Source organism: Manis pentadactyla, chromosome 10, assembly GCF_030020395.1.
Source record: "Manis pentadactyla isolate mManPen7 chromosome 10, mManPen7.hap1, whole genome shotgun sequence".
NCBI lineage: Eukaryota > Metazoa > Chordata > Mammalia > Pholidota > Manidae > Manis > Manis pentadactyla.
The window spans coordinates 84082364-84102962 of NC_080028.1; the positions used below are offsets into that span (position 1 = coordinate 84082364).

A 20599-nucleotide genomic window follows, 5' to 3' on the forward strand; every position below is an offset into this window, starting at 1 on the left:
AGCGGCCGCGGGCTTGGCAGCAGTCGCACCTTTGGGCCCCATCTGGCATGCAGCATTTCAGTGTAGCCGCAGTGGCTGGACCAGGTTGGACTAAAGACTGAGATACATGGAACAGTGATTTCCGGCACTGGGCTGGTGGTGGTGGGCATGCTTGCTGAGGCACGGGCTGCGGCAGGGGATGGCAGTGGTCCGCCAAGGAAGTGGCCTGTGGCTGGGATGGGCTGCGGCCAGGGGTGGGGAGAACGCTGCATGTTACATCATAGAGATAGGGCAGGACAGCTGTTCCCAAGAGTGCTTGGAGTCAGCCAATCCTCTGGGCTCTACCCTCTCCCAGAAGTCACCTCCACATGGGCCCTTTAAGTAAATGCAAGTAACCACACATCACCTTTCCAAGTATCTGCCCTAGGCCGGTCTTTATATCCACAGGGCCTAAAATCTTGTGAGTCCTCATACCTAATAAAGTAGGCATCAAGCCACTTGTTCAGGCTCAAGTCCAAAGGAATAGTATAGATGCCAGAATTTCAGTGGCAGGATAGAGTAAACTCCATTAAAGTTGGTTTGTAAAGAACCTGCCCAGTGCTGGGAGGATCTGCTATAGGAGCTAGTGAGGCCCCTCCACCAGCAGACCCAGTGGTCTCAGTGGCAGTGAGGCCCCCCCTGGGATGGACAGGCCAGAGCTCCCAGTGGACCAAACTTGACTTTGGCCTATTGGGGGTGAGCAGATGTTGGCCTCAGTGGCAACGGTGCTTGTTTTAGCCAGAACTAGGGCTACTGTCTGTGACTGGCTACAGGCTCTAGTGAAGCATTTGACCTTGACTACTCTCTTCAGACTTCCCTTGGGCCCTGTAGTGCTACATTCTCCTGGTTCAAGAGAACTTGCTGTTTTCTGGGGTCCTCTTCCTCTACCCCTAAGCTGGACCCTCTTTCTACTCTGCCACTCTCCCCAGGTGTGCCAGTCCATGGCCATGGCTACAGCTAAGCTGCTATGGCCGAATTCCTCCAGCCCAGTTCTCTTTCCTGAGCTCCAGACCTGGATAATCACCACTGCAGGTGGAGTGGGGGTAGGAAGGTGGAGGGGTGGTTGTTGGGGTAAAGATCATGTCACTCTCCTTAAGAAATTCCCCATCGACATTGGTGCCCGATCCCCAAGACCCTCAAACAAGACACTTCACATTTGGCCTCTACTCTCCATCAGGCTCATGCATCTGTGATCTTAAGCTGCCACCTATTATGCACCACCCATCTCCCACCCCACCCCTGGTCACTACCTGTACTACTTACTGTTACTGCAACCTTCATCCCTCATCGTGTTTACTGACTCACCGCTGGGCAGGCACTATCTGGGTCCATGGCTCCTTCTGCTAAGTCTGAGCCAACCACTGCACCAGTGCCTACTCTTTTCCTCACTTCCCTGGGGACTCCTGTGCTGGTACCAGTTCTGATGTACTTCAGTGCCCACAGCCTGGCAACACAGGGAATGTAGGAGAACCTTCATTACTCACCCCTGTGTGAAAAGCAAGTCCCTTTCCACTACCTCCTTGCTTTCCAGATGGGGAAGGGGAAGGACAAACAGGGAGCCTGCCTGGGGAGTCTGGGTCAGAGAGGCACAGGAAGGTGGAGGCAGCTTCCTGGATGGGGCAGAGGCAGATGATGGGTTTGAGCAAATCACAGCCACTAAGGGGCCATGGCCAGATGTAGGCCCAGGAGATAGTGCTGAAGCAGGCCTAGAATTGAGGATTCATCAAGCAGTCCTGCCTGGCCCAGATAGGGTGGAGCCCAGGGCAGGCCTGGGCAGGCCCAGCAATGGGGGAGGCTTGGTTGGCAGCAGAGCCTGCTCCTGGCCATTCTGGTTTCCCTGTCTGCCTTGTTGGGGATCTTGGGCAAGTTGCTGCCCTTCTCTGAGCCTCAGTCTGGACCTAGCTCTGGGAGAAGACAAGCTCTTTCAGCTTGCTGTAGGCTTGAAAGAGAAGACAGCAAACACCCAGGAAATCTTATTCCCTTTATTCTCTTCAACTAATCAACATGACCAAAGGTGACACAACGCTGTTACTGACACACAACACTCTAAAATGGGGCCACTTTTCACTCCAGGGGGACAAGTCAGGTGAGGGGACTTAATGGGTGCAAAGGAGTCTGGGGGCTGCTCACCTCAGGGGCAGCTGTCATAGAACCCCACCTCTTGGTTGTGATGGTTTTAAGTTTCCCCATCATTCAGGATTCATTCCCAGTTCATTCAAGTTGCTGTCTGATCTCCATATCCATAGCAGTTTCAAGTTTCACCCAAAGCTCAGGATCAGATTCTACTCTCCCCTCTGCTTTCACCAATGACTGTGACCTTGTCTGTTGGGCCCCTCCATTGGGGTACTTCTGGAGTCAGGCCTGCATGGAGTTGGATAAGAGGGTTTGGCAACAACTGTGCCTTCCAGACTCAGTTCTGGTGGACAAGTGCTGCAACCCCTGGGTCTCTGGCTCAGTTGATGAGAGGGACTGGACACTGCCACCTCCCCTAGCCTGCTTAGTTCCTCCTAAGATGTAGCTCGCTCTGGGAGGGAAGCACTTGGCTAAAGGGAGTTTGAGGGCAAGAGAAAGCAGGCCACACCTCCAGATTCTCTGATTCTGCCCCTTTCCTGCTATGAGACCCCAGACCCCAACTAAGAAGTGTCCACATGATCCATCAGTACCAGAACTGACAATCCTGGCCCTCACCCATGCCTACAACACACGAGTATCCTATGTATGCTACACCCTAGTCCTCAAGAGGCCTGCAGTTGGCCATTGACCACACTGACCACTTCCCCCCGGACTGTCCACTGAGCCCAAAAGACTGCTCCCCAGGGCTCTTCTGGAGACAGATCTCAGCCTTATTTCCAAGGGGATCTGCTGCTAGCTTTACAAGGGGTTTGTTTCTACAACTGAAGTTTCTTTCTGCTACCATCTTAGAGGGGGAAAAAAATCTGCTTTGCTTGGAGGATTGTCTCCTTTTTCCTCAGTCGCAGGGACACCCCCTTTGTTGATGCTTCTGTCAGCAGAGATTCAGCAGGCTCCTTGCCTCTCAGCAGTGCTTTCAAGCCTGGCACTTGGGTGGGTTGGGACTTTATGCAGATGTTACCAAGGATCTCCCCACAGACAAGGCCTTTCTTTTCCTTATCCCCAGCAGACCTGGGTTTTTCCTCCTACAATATTCTAGATTTTGATCCTTGAATTTGAGGGTTATCCCTTTGGGGGCAAGAGAAATGAAGGGTGAAGACTTTCACCTTTTAAACATTAACATAATGGAATTAGATGTCTCTTCCACAGCTGTGTAGAAATTCGGGTCACCTCTTCAGGGATGCGACTCCTGAAGGGCCACCTCACCTGGTATCTCAGTTCTTACTGCAGACCACTGGTCCCAGTGTGTCAGTGGCACTTCCTCTGGGCCCAGCACAGGACAGAGCCCTCTCCTTATTTAAGGGTCTCTAGGGCTAGGGGGTAGGGTTCTGTTTCAGATGTTTCAAGAGATTTCTCTCTTCAACCATTTCACAGGGCAACAGTCTCCCTTGCCACACACACCCATTCACGTCAGCAGCTTTGGCTGGGTTTAATGCGGGTAATTGTGTGTGATGTGTGAGGACAGGAGACAGGCCTGGCCGGGAGTGTTTCTCATCCTTCCATTTCCCTCTGAAGGTTTCTGGCTAAGGAGAGGAGCCAAGTGGGTGAAATGAATCCCTTCCCAAGACTGTGATTGGATGGGGTTGTCACAACCTCAGAGGGCTCCGGGTACCAGGGTGAGGAAGGTGGTCAGGCCTCCATATAGTCTCCGGGGACCTGTGGTGCAGTCTGTGGGGTGTTGGGACACCCACTGCTACATGCAAGCTGGCTCAGCCTGCCAGCAGCCTTGCCAACAGCTCAGATGAGAGGTTTAAAAGCATATTGCTGGCTAATCAAAGCTCTCTGTCCTGTCGACTTGCTGTTCTTTGTTGCCACAGAGAACCCACAACTGGCTCTTGTTGACTTGGAGAAGAGAAGTCTAGGGAGGATTTAACCACACACAGGCCTTGAATCTCTGAAGGGCTTTATTCTTTGGAGGTCGACTAGCAGCAATTCTCCCTCTCCACTGAGGATAGAGGAAATGGGCTGCCACTGCAGCACGACTGGTGGCAGTTAGATGTCAGGAGAAGCTTCCTGACAGTGAGACCTGAGAATGTGGCAGGAGGGACCCTCCATCCCTGGAGGTCTCTCAGAGTACAAGGCCCCAGCTGGGCTGGGGAAAGGGTGGTCCTACCTGGCTGGGGAAGAGCCCTAGTGGTCTGAGCTGCAATCTGCTTGTACTTGAAGTTTAACAAGCTCCCAGAAACAGGGAGGTTGAGGCAGCCAGTTTGCTGGGTTCCATCTGAACACAGCTTCTCCACCTTAGTTTGCTTTCCTCAAAGAACTCTAACAGAAATCCCCCTAATTTGTGTGGTAATTTCCCAGTATTCTTAAAATTTCTATGCACCCCAAACCTCAGCTTTTAAAAAGGCTTGCCATCATTTTTTCTCCTTCCCCATATTTGGGCTCTTTCTGATAAGGAATTCCATGGGCCTCTTCCTCTAACACACATTTAAGATTGGCTTCATACCCCAAGGGACTCCCAGTGCAAGGAGCCGGACTTTCTCCTCCTAGCTCCTGGGTTGTTTCCCTTCTGTGGATCTGAGTGCTCCTCAGCACTTAGTTTTCTCCTGTTTTCTTCCCTTTTCCAGTGCCTCCCAATTCCCACACTACTCCCCAGCTGAGCATTTTCCTCAGTGTCATTGTCCAAGGCTTCTGGGAGAGAGGCTCCCCCATCATCCAGTGGGAGAGAACGCTGGGACAAGTCCACAGGAGGCTCTTCTATACCTTCTGAGGGTCACTCCTCCCAAGTCAAGGCCATCATACTCCCTGCACTTCCCTGACCCTACAGTTTCACAAGGATTTCAATACAGTTTTATAGGGTTGTCTAGAGACACATTGGGACCTCTTCCTACAATTAATAGGGCTTTTATCCACTACGGTTTATAGGTTTTTTTCTGCTAGACTTAAAGGGCTTTTTTTTTCCTACATATTTATAAGGTTTCTAACCCAACAGTTTTTCTCTACTGCCTTATAAGTGGTTCCCACCAACAATTTTATAAGGTTTCTCATCACTGACGTAAAAGCACTATTTTTACCCAGGGTTCTTTATCCTCCACATCTCTACAATCTGATAGGGTTTTCCTCCTTTCCCCATGTAATTTTAGGGGAGATCCAGTGTTCCTCTCAATTAGAGAGAGGCTCCTGGTCTCCAGACCCATTTCACAGGGTGACCCCTGGGTGGCAGCTCCTATGGAGGAGGAGGGCTGCGACTTCTTTGAAGCCATTTCCACACTCAGGGCACAAATAGGGTTTTTTTTCCAAGAGGGTTTTGGGGTTTTCCCCTTCCCCTTCCTGGTGGCTGCTGCTTCCTTTTAGGGTTGGGGCCTCTCCCTCATCTTCCTGGTTTGTGGACTGCGTGGCTGGCTCTGGAAGGGGGTCCTCGGGTCCAGGGGACTTTTTTGGGGTGTGGGTCTCCTGGTGCTGGGTGAGGGCCAGGCAATCAAGGAAGCAGGACCCACAATCTGAGCATCTGTAAGGTCTGGCCCCCAGGGGGCTCCTGAGGTGCTCCAGGAGGACAGAAGAACTCTTCCCCAGCTCTGGACTCTTCGGGGGTTTCCCACCTGCATGGACTTTCTGGTGCAGCAGCAGCTCAGAGCTGAGGCCAAAGCTTTTTTTGCATTCAGGGCATTTAAAGGGCTTCCCACTTAGAAAGCGACTGGGACCAGCCCCTTCCCCTAGGCCAATCCTATAATCAGGAAAGAGAAAGGGCTTTTCATTGCCATGGGTGAGCTGATGTTGGAGGAGCACAGCACGATCCAGAAAGCTTTCTCCGCAGTGGGAACAAATGTAGGACTTGGAGGAGAGCAGGCCTAGCCTCTGGCTGAAGCACTCCTGTCCATCAGGCATCTTAAAGGACTGTCCAGGAGGGTCAGCTCTGCCCTCTGCAGCACCTGGATAGGAATTCCCTCCAAAAGGGAGCCTCGGAGGTCGGAACTGAGGCGGCTTGGGGGCTGGGTTTGCGATGAGGCCATCTGCATTTTTGTAGGGGTTTTCTCCAATATGGATCCTCTGGTGCTGCATGAAAATGCCCTCATCATTGAATCCTTTTCCACAGACAAGACACTTATGTGGTTTGGCTCCGGGAGGTGGGGTCAGCAGGGCAGGGTCCCCGAGCCCCAGTAGGGTGTCACCCTGAGCTCTTCGGGCTGGGGTCTTCCCCCTCTCGTGGACCACTCGGTGCTGTTCCAGCTCGTGCGCCTCCAGGAAGGCCTTCCCGCAGTCGGCACACACGAAGAGGTTCTCATCCATGTGGGTGCGCACATGGGTGATGAGGTTTGAACTCTGGCTGAAGCTCTTGCCACACTCCGGACACTTGTAGGGCTTCTCGCCCGTGTGGGTGCGCCGGTGCTGGATCAGGTGGGAGCTGCGGATGAAGCTCTTTCCGCAGTCGGAACACTTGTAGGGCTTCTCACCTGTGTGGATGCGCTGGTGGCGGATGAGGGTGGAGCTCATGATGAAGCTCTTGCCGCAGTCGGCACAGATGTAGGGCCGTTCGCCGCGGTGGATGCGCTGGTGGTTGATGAGGTTGGAGCTGACACTGAAGCTCTTACCACACTCGGGGCACTTGTAGGGCCGCTCCCCAGTGTGCGTGCGCTGGTGCCGCAGCAGCGTGGCGCTCAGTGTGAAGGTCTTGCCACACACCGGACACTTGAAGGGGTCTTCGCGCAGATGAGTCCGCTGGTGCTTGATGAGGGTGGAGCTGTGGCCGAAGCTCTTGCCACACTCCAGGCACTCGTAGGGCTTCTCGCCGGTGTGCGTGCGCTGGTGCTGGGTCAGCTCTGAGCTCTGGATAAAGCTCTTGCCGCACTCAGTGCAGCGGTACGGCTTCTCACCAGCGTGGATCTTCTGGTGCTTGAGGAGGTTGTGGTTCTGGCCGAAGCGCTTGCCGCACTCGGGGCACTTGTAGGGCTTCTCACCCGTGTGCGTGGCCTGGTGCTGGATGAGGTCCGAGCTGCGGTAGAAGGCCCGCCGGCACTCACCGCACTTGTACGGCTTCTCGCCTGTGTGCGAGCGCTGGTGCTTGATGAGGTTGGTGCTCTGGGTGAAGGCCTTCTCGCACTCAGTGCACTTGTAGGGCTTCTCGCCTGTGTGCGTGCGCTGGTGCTGCACCAGGTTGGAGCTCCAGCTGAAGCACTTGCCACAGTCGGGGCACTTGTAGGGCTTCTCGCCAGTGTGCGTGCGCTGGTGCTGCACCAGATGCGAGCTCTGGGTGAAGCTCTTGCCGCACTCAGAGCAGGTGTTGGGCCGCTCACCTGTGTGGATGCGCTGGTGCCGGAGCAACTTGGACCACTGGCTGAAGCTCTTGCCGCACTCGTTGCAGATGTAGGGCTTCTCCGCCCCAGATGGGCGGCCTTGCACCAGCTCCCGCAGGCTGGGCTCATTAGCTGGGACTGAGGGGCTGTTCCATGTGGTCAGGGTTCCCCACTGCCAACTGGCCTCACAGGCCTTGGTCCAGTCAGATGGGGTGGGTACTACTTCAGGGGTAGGGGTATCCAGAGGGGTCTGATGGTCCAAGGGGTTGGAGTCACCCAGTGGGGTTGGGGAATCCTGGGGGACTGAGGGATCCTGGGAGGCTCTCTCCAGGGGCATCTCTGATGGGTCCTTGAATTCTGGACTCTGAGCTGGATCTCCCAAGATGATATCCTCCCCAGAACTTTCCTGCTGAGGGCTCTCCTCTTCGTTCCCACTGTCGGCACCTACAGAGAGAAAGGGAGTCTCCAGCCCCCATCTCCTTCCAGAACATGGGGTCGGGACTCTCTTCCCTCCCCTGGGTTTCCCCAGAGTCTGGGCCCCTCCCTAAACTGGGTCCACTGTCTTGTCAGGACTATAGTCCCTTCTTGTGCCCCTCACCTCTGTGAGCATCGCTGGGGCTCTGCTCAGGACCCTGCAGATCTGGGCCCCACAGTGCCGCCTCAGGCTCCATCCCAGAGCTCAGGACTGCCCAGTGTTGCAGGAACCCTGGAGAAGGAGAGAGGAGCACACATGGGAGCCGATCTCCAGCTTCCCATCACTCCCCAAGCCCTACTCCCCCACCTGCCCACCTGCCCACCTGCCACCCCTATTCCTCCTTATGTGAACTTCAGATTCCGATTCCCCAATTTAGGGGGCTTCAGGTCTCACGTGGCTCCCACAGGCCTGATTCTCACTCCAGATCTTAAGATCACAACTAAGCAAGTAGGTGAATTTAAGAGAATAATTAAAAGCTCATCAGTCATAACCCTTTGAACCCAGACTGGGGGCTGAAGAGGTATCCCACACCCACAGAGGAAGACGGCTCTCACCCCATCCCTCTGATGCCCAGAGGCTGGGAAACCTGTTATTTTGCAAATCAGAGGAAGCTCATTAAGGCTCTAATTTTCCTCCTTAATGGGGCTGCTAATTGGGACCAATAAACTTCCTTATGAGCCCCACAGAGAACTGGAACCCTTGAAGTTAAAAAAAATCCAGGAGAAACCACCACAATTTCCCTGAGGGGACAGGGGCCTCCAAAAGGACAGGGCCCTTTCCCGTTATCCCAGCACAGAAAGGTCAAGCAGGAGGTAAGGGAAAGGGGCAGTTTAAAGCCATCAGGGGCTTCTGCAGGGATGACCATGAGAGGGAAACAAAGGAAAAGAGAAGGGACAAAGTGTGGACAGTACCCAGCAGCGGACACAGTGCCTGCTGTGCTGTCCTTGCTTTCTCACCCAGTCCTCCCCCTGTCCTGTGAGGAGGCCCAGGAATTGGACTGTCCATTTTACAGATTAGGAAATCAATGCCTGGGGAACTTTCTCCAAGGTCACAGGCTGGGAAGTGACAGAACTAAGACCAGAAACGCAAAGCTCTGTGTCTGGCTTGCCCTGGACTCAGAGAGAGGGAGATGACCTTGGGAGTCATGTGAAACTCATAAATGTGGGCTGCTGGCAGGAGTTGGGTGATGACGAAAGCTCGGACATAGTCTGCTGGCCATGAGAATGGGGTGCAGGAATTCCTGGGACCAAGAGGATTCCTTAGCTGTAAAAGGAGGGATTGGATCCAGAGATTAGACCCAACAATCTGCGTCCATGAACTCAGAGTCCTCCCAACCAAAGCCTTTCATTATCACTCCCATCCTGGTACCCCTTCTTCTAGTCTGTTTGTTTTGTTGCTGCTGCATCCCATGCCTACAATGATGCCTAACACATAATAAGTGCTCGGTAAATTTTTGTTGAATTAATGAGATGCTCCTTGCTCCTGGAAAATCTGTTTGGTTCATTGTCTTTAAAGTTCAGTTGGCTAGGAGATGGCAGCAAAGGAACAGGAGTTCAGAGTGTCCTCCTGGTAAAACTTAACCAGCATCCCTCCAAAAAAGCTGCCGTGATTCCAGGATGAGGGAACAGGGCCACAAGAGCTAAGTATACAACTTCCACAGTATTTAGACCCTTAAAAGGGAGGACCTGGGCTTTGGGTGGTCGTGGGGGGTGGGCACTGTGTGTCTTGGAGGCAGAGGTGCAAGGAGATATGGGCAACAACCTGGAGGCAGCACAGGGAGGCAACCAAAATGAAGCATGAGCTAGCTGAACCCTGCCAAACAGCAGGAGGAGAGAGAGCAGTTAGACTTGGGGAAGTAAGTAATTTCTTCATCTCTGCAGCAGCTCAGGCTATGAGAATCCTCCTCCCCCATCTGTAAGTGTCTTTGGGGAGGTGGAAGCAGGAACCTCTGTTAAACTGGGGGCTGCCTGACTACTTGGAAGAGGCCTGCTGTGTTTACTGAAGGCAGGTAAGAGCTTCTGTACCTTAATTGTCCAGAGAAATTCAAACTCAGAGGTCCAGAGTAGAAGGGAAAGGGTTAATGATAAGGCCCACATGCAGTAGGAAAGTGGGAAGACCCAGGGAGGCAAGATGTGCTGGGAGCTGACCCAGGCCCGGTCCTCAGAGTACTGGCCTCCGACCTCGCCCCAGCCCCGTTGCCGAGGCAGGGAGGGAGAGAAGGAGGCTGCCCCTCAGAGGTGTGCAGAGCGGCCTAGGGTGACCCTGACATGGAGGCAGCTACAGGAATGAAGCCACCCTGGCCCCAGCCCCCCGACGCCCGCCCCGGCCCACACCCTGGACTTCAGCTCACGCTGGTTTCGCGACCCTCTTCTGGCTCCCAGGGGGAGCCGGCATCCTCCCCTCCCCGCCCCCGGGGCACCCGGCCTGGCTCGGAGCTGCAGCCGGGCCGAATTCCCTCTTCCCAGAATGCTCACGCCCTCCCCTCCCCCATAGCCAGACCCTCGCGCTCTTCCCAGAATCCTCGGCCCATCGCGGCCCCTGCCGGGCCGCTACCGCCCGGCGCCCGACGGGGAGGGGGTTCGGGCCCAGCCCCCGCCTCCCACGTTCCATTGTTCCCGGCGGCCGTCCCGGGCCCTCCGGACCACCCCCCAGGAACCCAGGCGTCCCCAACTCACGGCTCTGGGGTCTGGGAAAGGCCGGAAGGCAGAATTCAGCCCCAGGGGACTTAACCCCTTGAATGCCCTACCTCGGGGGGGCAGGCTAGACGCCGAGGACGCTGGGGTCCTCCTCAAAGGGTGATCCCAGGCTGAGGACCCGGGGACCAGTTCAGGGTGACTGGGACAGAGCAGGAAGTGACCCCAGCTTCCCGGGCCCCTCTAGCCTGGAGTCAGAGCATCAGCTCTATGGGATTTAACCCTTTGCCTTCCACAGCCTGGGAAAAAAAGAGGACGGGGGAACAGCGAGGTGGCTGAGATGGCACCCTGCTCTCTGTCTCCAGTGGAAGCAGGTTCTCGGGGGAACCCAGATGCCAGTGAAGGTCTCCGGATTCCTGGGCACTTTCCATCTCCCAGGGGCTCTGCCAGCCGCTTCTGGAAAGCCCTATCTCGGATTTGGTGGCAGCTGGTCCCCTGGGGCCTGCCTTTGTTGGGACTCCAACGTGGGGATAGGGCTCCGAAGCCTGGGTTGTGGGGTGGGAGCAGGGGCTGCCAAGGCAGACCAAGAGAGAGAACATTCTACAGGCTAAAAATGGTTTAACTGAAATAACTCATGGCAACAAGAGTTTGGGCTGAGGGGACACGCAGCCAGAAGGGATTTGTGGCAGCCTCTGCCCCCTGGTTACCAAGACAGGTGTAAGGCCCCTCTTTCTCCATTAATTCCCCTCAGAGGAGGAAACTGAGGCTCTATGGTGGCCTGAGCGGAGTCAATAGGGGGTTCCCTGATCAAGGAGGAAAAGAGCCTTTCACAGTAGCTCAGGGGGCTCCCAGCTCTTAGCAGGAACACCAGTGACCTATCACGGCCCAGGTTATCTGGACTTTCCATTTTTTAGCCTTTATCTCATTTCCTTATCACAATCTATGATTATCCCCATTTTACAGGAGAGGAAACTGAAGTAACATGCTTAAAGCCATGTCATTATTTCAATTGAACACATTTTCATATTGAAGCCTATTATTTCAGGGCCCTGGGGAGAACAAAGAGGTTGGGGGACCTCAGAATTGAAAAAGAATCAAGGCTTTCTATCCTCAAGAACTCAAGAACTTTGGTAGTGTATGTGTGTATTATAGACACAAAGGAATTACAGGAGAATGTGAAAAGGTTATCTGTCCAGAGATGGGGAGGGGGGAGCAAACCATATGTCAAAAATTGTTCAGGATAGTGCAGCTCCTCTGGGCCTGCCTCTGGGGTTCAGAGAGTGTGGCCACCAGGAAAAGAGGGCCTCATGGGCCCTGCCTTTGCTTACTTCTCAACGTTGTCTCCACCCATCTTCCTAGCCAGGCACATCTCCGTCTTATCACGGGCTCCCCTTGACACCATTCTCAGTTCAGGGCCTTTGCCCCTCCTTGGTCCTTGCCTGCTCTGTTTCTCACAGCACGTATCAGAACATTTGCAGGTTTACCATCTATCTCTACCTGCACCTCCCCCTCCCAACCTGTATGCACGCACATGGGTTAACATCAGTTCCACCCAAGTAGGGGCTTGGCCTCTCAAACTCACTGCTGTCTCCACAGTGCCTAGAACAGTGGCTGGCGTGTAATAGTTGCTCAATTCACCCAATCGGTGGAATGAAGTCACCTTCCCGCCTCTTTAGTGTTTCTGAATCAATCTCCAGACTGGACAGATGGCATAAAGTTGGGCAGAATCCCCACTGCAGGGCTCCCGCAGCATAACCACGCTCTTTCACAGACACTCTCCCACCCCTCTCTGAGAGAATTGGGTGAGAAGATGGCCAGCTTGGGATTTGAGAGGCTTGGGGATATATCCCACCTTCACTACTGTCTCCTCCCTTGAAGGGCTACAAAGGCCTGACCTGGCCTTGGAGCAGTGAGTGTACAGGACAGCTGCACCGTGGAGACTCAGAAGAGTGGCCTACACAGTATTTGTTTTTAAACTGAATTAATTGCCACATTTAAAAATCAGTACATTTCACATGTAAGTCCAAATTTTTCCACCTCTTTAGAAAATCCAAAGATGTGGCAATGTTATGTTGCCAAATTTTCACTTGGCAGCACTTGGCTGGGCAGTAGCTTCCTTCTTTAGAGGGGCACTGGCTTTCTGATTGTCACAGTCCTTACCATTCTTATGTCCCCAGCCATAGGCTGAGAGGTGGTTTCAGTATATCAATTATCTTTCCCTGTTGATGCTCCAATACCCATCTAACTCTAGGTGTTGATTCTGTACCCTTTAGTCTGTGTCCCTCAGGTTCAGAGCAATAAATATGAGGATGATGTTGTCTGACATAATTACATTTATTGAGTTATTTACTATGTGCCAGGCACTCTTCCAAGGGTTTGCATGTAGTAATTCCATGACCCTTCACAACAACTCATGAAGCCAATACTATTATCGTCCCAAGGGTAGTCACTTGTACACCACTTACTAGTGACAGAGCTGGATTCAAACCCAGGAGTGTTGACTTCAGAGCCACCATGGCTCCTAACCACACAATTCTCAGATCAGCTCATGTGTGCCTGCGACCACAGGATAAGCCTTTCAGCCCTGACATCTTGCTCCAGGACCTAAAGAGAGGAACCAGGTGGAGGTGGGGGCACTTGCATGTCCTGCTCCTAGGGAGGCACAGTATACTATGTAGGCAACAGAGGCCATGAAGGAGCCCCTTCTGACAGGATGAAGATGACCCACCCCTCTACTGCCATGCCTTTCCTGGACAACCATCACCGTGCTCTTGTTGGTACCAGGTCACCAGCCTCCAAAATGATCCTTTAATGCAGGTCCTTGGGCCTGGGGGCCCAGGTTGCTGAGAGAGCAGTGAGGTCCTGGAGGTAGACCCTAGTCCAAACCCTGCTCCATCCTCACTGTCTGGTGTGATTTGGGGCAACTCACTTTGCCTCTTGAAGATTAAGCTTCCTCTTCTTTGGAAAGGGGATGAACCTTGGTTCCCAAGGGCAGGAGGAATAAATGCGATTAATTCAGTAATTCAGAGCCGACCAGCTCTAGCCAGGTCTGCCTCACTCTCACTCATCAGAGTACATGGTCCTTAGCCTGGTGCTCAAGAGAGCCAGAAGTCTGGAAACTGCATTCTGAGACACTCAAGGGGTGTGTAGCCTGGGAGGACTTGGATGGGGACACTCTCGCGGTGGGATGCGAAGGCTGGGAAGGTGAGCCTGAGAAGGTAGCTCACCTCACCACCCAAGGTGCCTTTCCACCAGGATAGCTGTGTAACCACAGGTAGGGGAGGGGGCAATGTGCTGCTGCCAGCAAAGGATGGGGCCTTCTTCTCTGAGGTGTGTATGCCCACAGGGTGTATGTGGCCAGCTTTTCAGGAATAGTTCTCAAATGTGGGACAAGAGCTGGGTCCAAGGACTGAGAGGTCCCTTCCACCTCTGAGAGTGGGATTCCAGGATCAGCTGCTCTGCTCCAGAACCTGCAGGGGCTGCCTGAGTATTTTCTTGTCAAGTTCTACCCTTCTGGTGCCTCCTAGCCACTGTGTTCCTTCAGGCTCAGAAACAAGTCCTTCCTTTATGTTTCCATCCTCAAAAATCTCCTACTCTGATGTGGTCAGTTCCAAAATCCTTAGGTGTTAGCTGCCCAGCCCTGCCCCTGTCCTTGAGGGCTTGCACTTTCTCTCCATTTGCTTAACAAGGTTGTCCACTTCACACTCAACCCAGTCTCAGCTGCTCCATTTCCTGATGTGATACCTAGACATCCTGTTCCCCATGGCCTGGGTGGTGCCCTCCTCTGCATGTCCCTAGCCAGTAGGTCCTCAGGCCCATGGCACCTCTGCTGAGTCTGCCCACCAGTTCCAGCCCCCTGCTCCAGGCTGCAGTAGCCCCTGCTTCTCATTCCTACACTGCTGCCATAACTTTCTGAAGGGTTCTCCTGACTCCAACCCCCTTCACTTCTCCCCTCCCATCTGATACCATAGGTCTTCCCAAAAGCACCATTGTGTTCCCCCTCAGAACACCTCCACCATCCTCCATCCTCATTATCAATAGAGAGTTGGGTTTTTTTTTTTCATTACTTTGGAAGTTTCAGAACTTTTCATATTTTTGAAAAGTCAAAATAACTTTGATTAAGCTATAGAAAACTATATTTATAATTGAATAAATAAAACAAATTTACATGTTAAGTTACTGTTTTGTAAGCAAATATTTACATTATGGAGTGATCTGAAATAAGTCACTAACTGCTGGGCCTCAGTTACCTCATCTGAAAAATGACAGAGTCAGATCAGAGGTTCTCCAACCATAGGTGTCTGGCTCCATGAATAACTTTTATGTAAATCTTGACTATTTTGGAGAGGATATGTAAGTGCCTGGAAACAATAGTTGCTTCTGGGGAGAAGGTCTGAGGATCTGGGGAAAAAGGAAGACAACTTTGTAAACTTTTGTTCTGCTTAATGATTTCCAAGTTTTAAAAAAAAGCTTTTTAAATGGTAAATATTTAGAGGATAAAGTTAATCCTGGGTTTAAAACATACTGATTTCCTTTTCAGGTTTGTATTGACCCAAGTCATGTTAAATCAAATTTAGCTGATTTCTTACTCATATGTGGCCTGTAGGCTAGCCTTTTGGAGAGATCCCCATCATCCCTGGGGACACAGCTCTGTTGTGGCCTAAGCATGGGAAAGGAGATTGAAGACAGATGGAGAGATGATATTGCCACACACAGTTTAAATACTTAATACGGTAAGCTCTCCAAACACTTGAAGCCTGATTCCACCACTGGCATACCCAAGGAACCTAGAATTGTGCCTGTAGAACAGTGCCATCCAAACCCCCACTCCAGGGCCTGGCCCCAACTGCAAGCAGCCTTTCTGCCTCCCTGCACAGTGCTCTCCTAGGTAGTACCTGCTGCCATGCAGCGCCAAGCTCTTCCACCCAACCCTCCCCAACACAGTCAGGACTGTCCTGCTTCTGGGCCTCTCACCAAGCCCTGACTCATTCCTGTTCCTCTAGAACACTTCCCCTCCTCCTCTCCTCTTGGGCAATTATATTGGCTGGCATGTGAACAGGACTCTGAAGTTCACCTGCCAGCCAACGTAAGTCTAGGCTCTGATACTCACACTGATGAAGCATTTTACAACTTATACTTTCATGTGACTCAAGGCATTTGGTTGTCTTGAGACCTCTGAGAGGCTGGTGTTATCCTCCTCTTTTTTACTCATAAGGGAACAGGGCTTCAGATAGGTCAGATAACATGTTGCAGTCACAGAGCAACTGTGAGAAATTGGCATCTGGGGATTTGGATTTTCTGACTTCATGTCTTGGGCTTCCTTCTTCAAAATCCAGCCAAGTCCTACCTTTCCTTCCTGACTGCAGTTTTCCCTGGATAACCGCCCTTATCTTTGTCATGGTCTGACTGCAGGATCCTAAGTTTTACTCACCATCTTTGCCACATCTGGGCACCCTCTGTACTGTTATTTATTTGATATTTTTCATGAATTTGATTTATTTTTCTTAACTGCAAGAAGCATATCTGAGGAGGAAACTCAATGTCAGAATAATAAATAGAAAATTTCTTGTTGTAAGTATAAAAATAAATACAATGCAAAACTAACTCAAAATGGTTCAAAGGTCTAAATTTAAGACCTGAAACTCTAAAACTTTTAGAAGAAAACATAGGGGTACATCTTCATGACCTTGGATGTGGGCATGGTTTCTTAGATATAATACAAAAGTACAAGCAAAAAAAGAAAAAATAGGTAAATTGGACCTCATCAAAATTTTTAAAAATTTATATATCAAAGGAAAATATCAAGAAAGTGAAAACAACCCACAGAATGGGAGCAAACATTAGCAAATCACATATGTAATAAGGGACTTAATATCTAAACTATATAAAGGTATTATATTCAACAATAAAGACAATCCAATTTAAAAATGGGCAAAGAACTTGAATGGACATTTCTCCAAAGAAGATATACAGATGGCCAATAAGCAAATGAAAAGATGCTTATCAGGGAAATGCAGAATCAAAACCACAATGAGATACCACTCTGCACCCACAAGGACAGTTATAATAATAACAACTTTAAAAACTATGAAAATAACCAGTGTAGATGAGGATGTGGAGAAATTGGAACCCTCATACATTGCTGATAGGAATGTAAAATGGTACAGGCACAGTGGACAGCAGTTGAGTGATTCCTCAAGAAGTTAGACGTACAATTACCATATGACCCAGCAATTCCAGGTGTCTACCCAAGAGAAATGAAAACATATCCACACAAAGACTTGAACACAAATGCTCACGGCAGCACTATTCATAATAGTCAAAAAGTAAAAACAGCTCAAATGTCCCTTAACTAATGAATGGATAAACACAATGTGGTGTGTTTCTATATTATGGAATATGATTCAGCCATAAAAAGGAATGTAGTACTGACACATGCTAAGACATGGAGGAACCTTGGAAACATTACGCTAATGGAAAGAAACCAGATAGAGAAGGCTGCATATTTTATGATTACATTTATATGAAGGTGAATCCAGATTTGTGGTTACTGGGGCTAGAGGGAGGAAAGATGGGGAATGACACGATTTTCTTTGGGGAGATGAAAGTGTTTTGGAACTAGATAGTGGTGAGGGTTGCACATCACTGTAAATGTATAAGATGTCCCTGAATTGTATGCCTCAAAATTGTTGAAGTCATGAATATTTTGTGAATTTTACCATAATAAAAAATTCAATATTAGATTATGTTAATAAATGTCACCTATATATTGTTGCATAATCAAGGCAAAGGCTCTGGGTTTAAGGGGCTTGTTTTGTGTGTATGCATGAGAGAGAGTGGCAGAGACAGGCACACAGAATTGAGAGGTGTTATAGGCCTACACCTGACCTGAGACTCTCTCCTGGGTGGAATCAAATGGCCTGAAAGAGAACAGAAGGATGCCTTTTTTGTGGTGGTACTATCTCAGAGAGAGCACTGAGGGACCACCTAAGATCACCTGGGCACCATCTTGCCTGCTAGGTGGGTGCTGGTGCATTTTATGTCCTGCACAGAGGTGCTAGTGACAGGGACAGATGTGGTTGCATTTCAACCCAGGCTTAGTCCAAAAGCCAAAAGCTGTGGCACCGGCTGCTTCTGCCCAGAGGAGGGGCCTTTCTGCAATTCCTCTGCACCGAAGGGGCACCTTTCTGTAAATGGCCCAAAGGCACCCTCTTCTATGTGGTGTGGGGGAAACCTGGTAGGGAAAGGCTATGAACTAGAAAGCTAGTCAGACCTTGTCGCAACTCTTGTTCCTACCACATTCTAGGTGTGAAACCTTGTTCTAATTTTTGGACCTTCTCTGAATCTCCATTTCTTCATTCATAAAACGGAAACAACTTCTCAGAAGAGTGAATGAGGTGTGTCCACACACTGACATGAGTTTTCTTCCCGTCTTCCTGTTTCTCCCATTAATTAACATCATATTTCATCTTCAGCTCATATACATTTTTTTGCAACAGAAAATAGAACCATATTAAAGAAATATAAAGAAAGCTCTCTTTTTCACCTGCTCCTAGTTAAACCATTTTTGCCTTTTGTTGCATTTCCTTCCTGTATTTTTTCTAAGCTTATTAGTTTTTGTTGCTTTACTGTATTCACATTCATAATTTTAATGGCTGTATATACAATTCCTTCCACATATACCGTATTTTGCTGATGTTTGCTGCTATTGAATATTTACACTGCCTCTATGTTTTGCTCTTATAAATAAAACTTTGATGAACATCTCTGAGAATATATGTCTCTGAAACTTTCACTGTTTTCTTAAAATATAGTCTCAGAAGTAGAACTATTAGGTCAAATCTATGAGCATTTCTTAGGCTTTAGTGATACATAATCTTGTAATTAGTTGTGACTCTAAATGCAGGATATCTCACCTGTATCTTCCTACTGTGTAAAATATTAGAGGAGGGATTTTATTAAATGCGTTGCTGAAATTTATACAAACTAGATCTTGAAAATTTGTAACTGTAGAAAATAGAAAATAGTTCCTACTTGATAGGGTGGATATGAGGGTTAAACTCATTAATGCAGGACAGTTCTTAGACCTGGACCCAGCATGAGTGACCACACGGCCACTGCCACTCCCCATTGTTGTTTCACTATATAAAGGCCATGAGAGTAGTCTGGTATTGGGGTTCTCTGTGGGCCTCCAGTGATCACTGCATTCCTTATTGGGGCCTTAGGGGTTGAGGTTTATAATGATTTTATCACTTTACTAATGGCCCCTGACTGCTAAGAGGTTCTTGTTCTGCTTTGTAGATTTGTTTATTCCCAAATTACAGGTTCATAGGAGAACTATGAAATCAAAGAAGTGCAGCCTTTCTTTAATATATCCGGTCTCAGATATTAAAGACACTCTAAATGGGTGCCAGATGAGGGAATCTGGCAGTTGTGTTTGTTTGTTTCTTTGTTTATACCTTACTTGGTTTCAAAAAGGACTGGAGGCATTTATAGATCCACATTTTATACAACAGATGCCTGGCATCGAGTAGGACTGATAGCTGCTGAACACTGGCCATTATCTCTGATAGTAGCGGTAGTAGCAGAGTGTCATTAATAAGACAAAAACTAAAACAGCAAAGAGAAAATAAGGGGGAAAATGATAACATGCATCCAGGGTTAGCACACAAAACATGATATAAAGCTTTGTTTATATAATTGCTAAAAGCGGGTTATGGATTTGCAGAGCTTTCTAGAGGCTCTAGCAAATATGGGTTGCATAATTCATGTGAGGCTCAGGAAAAAGTTCTCCTTTGAGTCCTCACTAAGATGACATTCTGTGATGCAGAGGGCCATGTCTTCAGTCCCATCCCCTAATTCTGGATCCAGTCCAACAGAGAGCCAGATGGGCAAACAAAGCCCCATTGGTGTATGACATAGAGCATGGCTGGATAAGTCCAGCCACTCATGCTTTTAAAGCCACTGTTACAAATTACACATTCAGCCATAAACGATCCCAATAAGGGGATTAGCTACAATATATATCTTTCTGCTCTATGGGGTTGGTAGAAAGATACACAGTATTTCCTCTTGACAGCTCCAGGGGCCATTCACAAGGAATGAAACATGGTGGGCCCTAGGAATACCCAACTGGTAAGATGGTTTTGTTTCACACTGTAAGGGGGCTAGTATTTGGAGGTTTGGAGGTTTTGTGGTTTGTCTGTTTTTTTTACCCCTGGGATCTGACCATTAGGTTTGGAGCAAGCCCTCCTTTTACCAGGAATCAAAGCTGTGCTGGCTTCCAGCTGTTCAATCTCCAGGTTATCTGTCCAGCCTTCCTCCCTTTTTCTCAGGGTCTGGGGTCTATAACCCCAGAGGGTTTGGATTTGACCTTCCTCTTTCCATTTTAACTAATATCTTTTGTGCCAGGCATTTTACATGAATTATTTTAGTTTTTGCTGTAACTCTGGCAGGTGGCTCTGCTGTTCCTATCTTATTCTGAAGAAATAGAAGTACCTTGTCCAAGGTCACCTTGCCTGTAAGTGCTGTGATTTAACGCAACCCTGCAGGGTCAAGGCCCTTCCCTGCATCACACAATCTCACTGACAAATCACCCATTTCATGATGTGATTTAGAATTCCAATAGAATAAAACATCAAGCTTCCTGGTATTTGGTTTGTATTATTAATATATTTCCCCTTGTATTACTTGTCCAAGGAGTCAGGTAACTTGGAGTGCTTATTGACAAAATTTTCTTATTTTACTTGTCTAAGTCAGACCAGAAGACATAGATTCATTCAAAGCAGCACAATGCTTTCCTAAAATTTTACACCTCTGAGCTAGGTTTCAGTTTCCTCTTACCAGTGTTTGTTACAAAACAAATCTCCTAATGCAAATAAAAACAATCATGAAATACTATTTTTAACCTAAAAGTTGATCAAATATAAATCAAAAAAAGTTTATATGCTATGTGGAAAAATAGGCACTCTCAAACATTATTATTAAGAGCATACATCTGCACTGTCTCTTAGAAGGAAGGAAAATTTGGTTACAATGATTCAAAATTCAAACACCCTTTGACCCAGTAAGTCCACTTCTAGATCTTACAGGCTTGGTGACACATGTGC

At 49.4% G+C, this 20599-nt stretch overlaps 1 protein-coding gene and 1 long non-coding RNA gene across 4 annotated transcripts; one reads left to right on the forward strand and one right to left on the reverse strand.

The window, feature by feature from the left end:
• Positions 1-1980: 1980 nt before the first annotated feature.
• ZNF629 (zinc finger protein 629) lies at positions 1981-11896 on the reverse strand. Of its 3 annotated transcripts, none has more exons than XM_036927276.2 (3): positions 10604-11896; positions 7981-8088; positions 1981-7826 (listed from the first exon to the last, which is right to left on the reverse strand). In XM_036927276.2, exons 2-3 carry the CDS (start codon positions 8051-8053, stop codon positions 5290-5292), a joined length of 2610 nt encoding a protein of 869 aa, XP_036783171.1. In that variant the 5' UTR covers positions 8054-8088; positions 10604-11896; the 3' UTR covers positions 1981-5289. The 3 variants fall into 3 exon arrangements, with proteins under 3 accessions (XP_036783171.1, XP_036783170.1, XP_036783172.1); XM_036927275.2 differs by having other exon boundaries at positions 10533-11895; XM_036927277.2 differs by lacking the exon at positions 7981-8088 and having other exon boundaries at positions 10533-11895.
• Positions 9738-18258, forward strand: LOC118933221 (uncharacterized). Its single transcript, XR_005033039.2, has 3 exons — positions 9738-9865; positions 15097-15223; positions 17797-18258. It is a non-coding gene; the product is annotated as an uncharacterized LOC118933221 (long non-coding RNA).
• The last annotated feature ends 2341 nt before the right edge of the window (positions 18259-20599 follow it).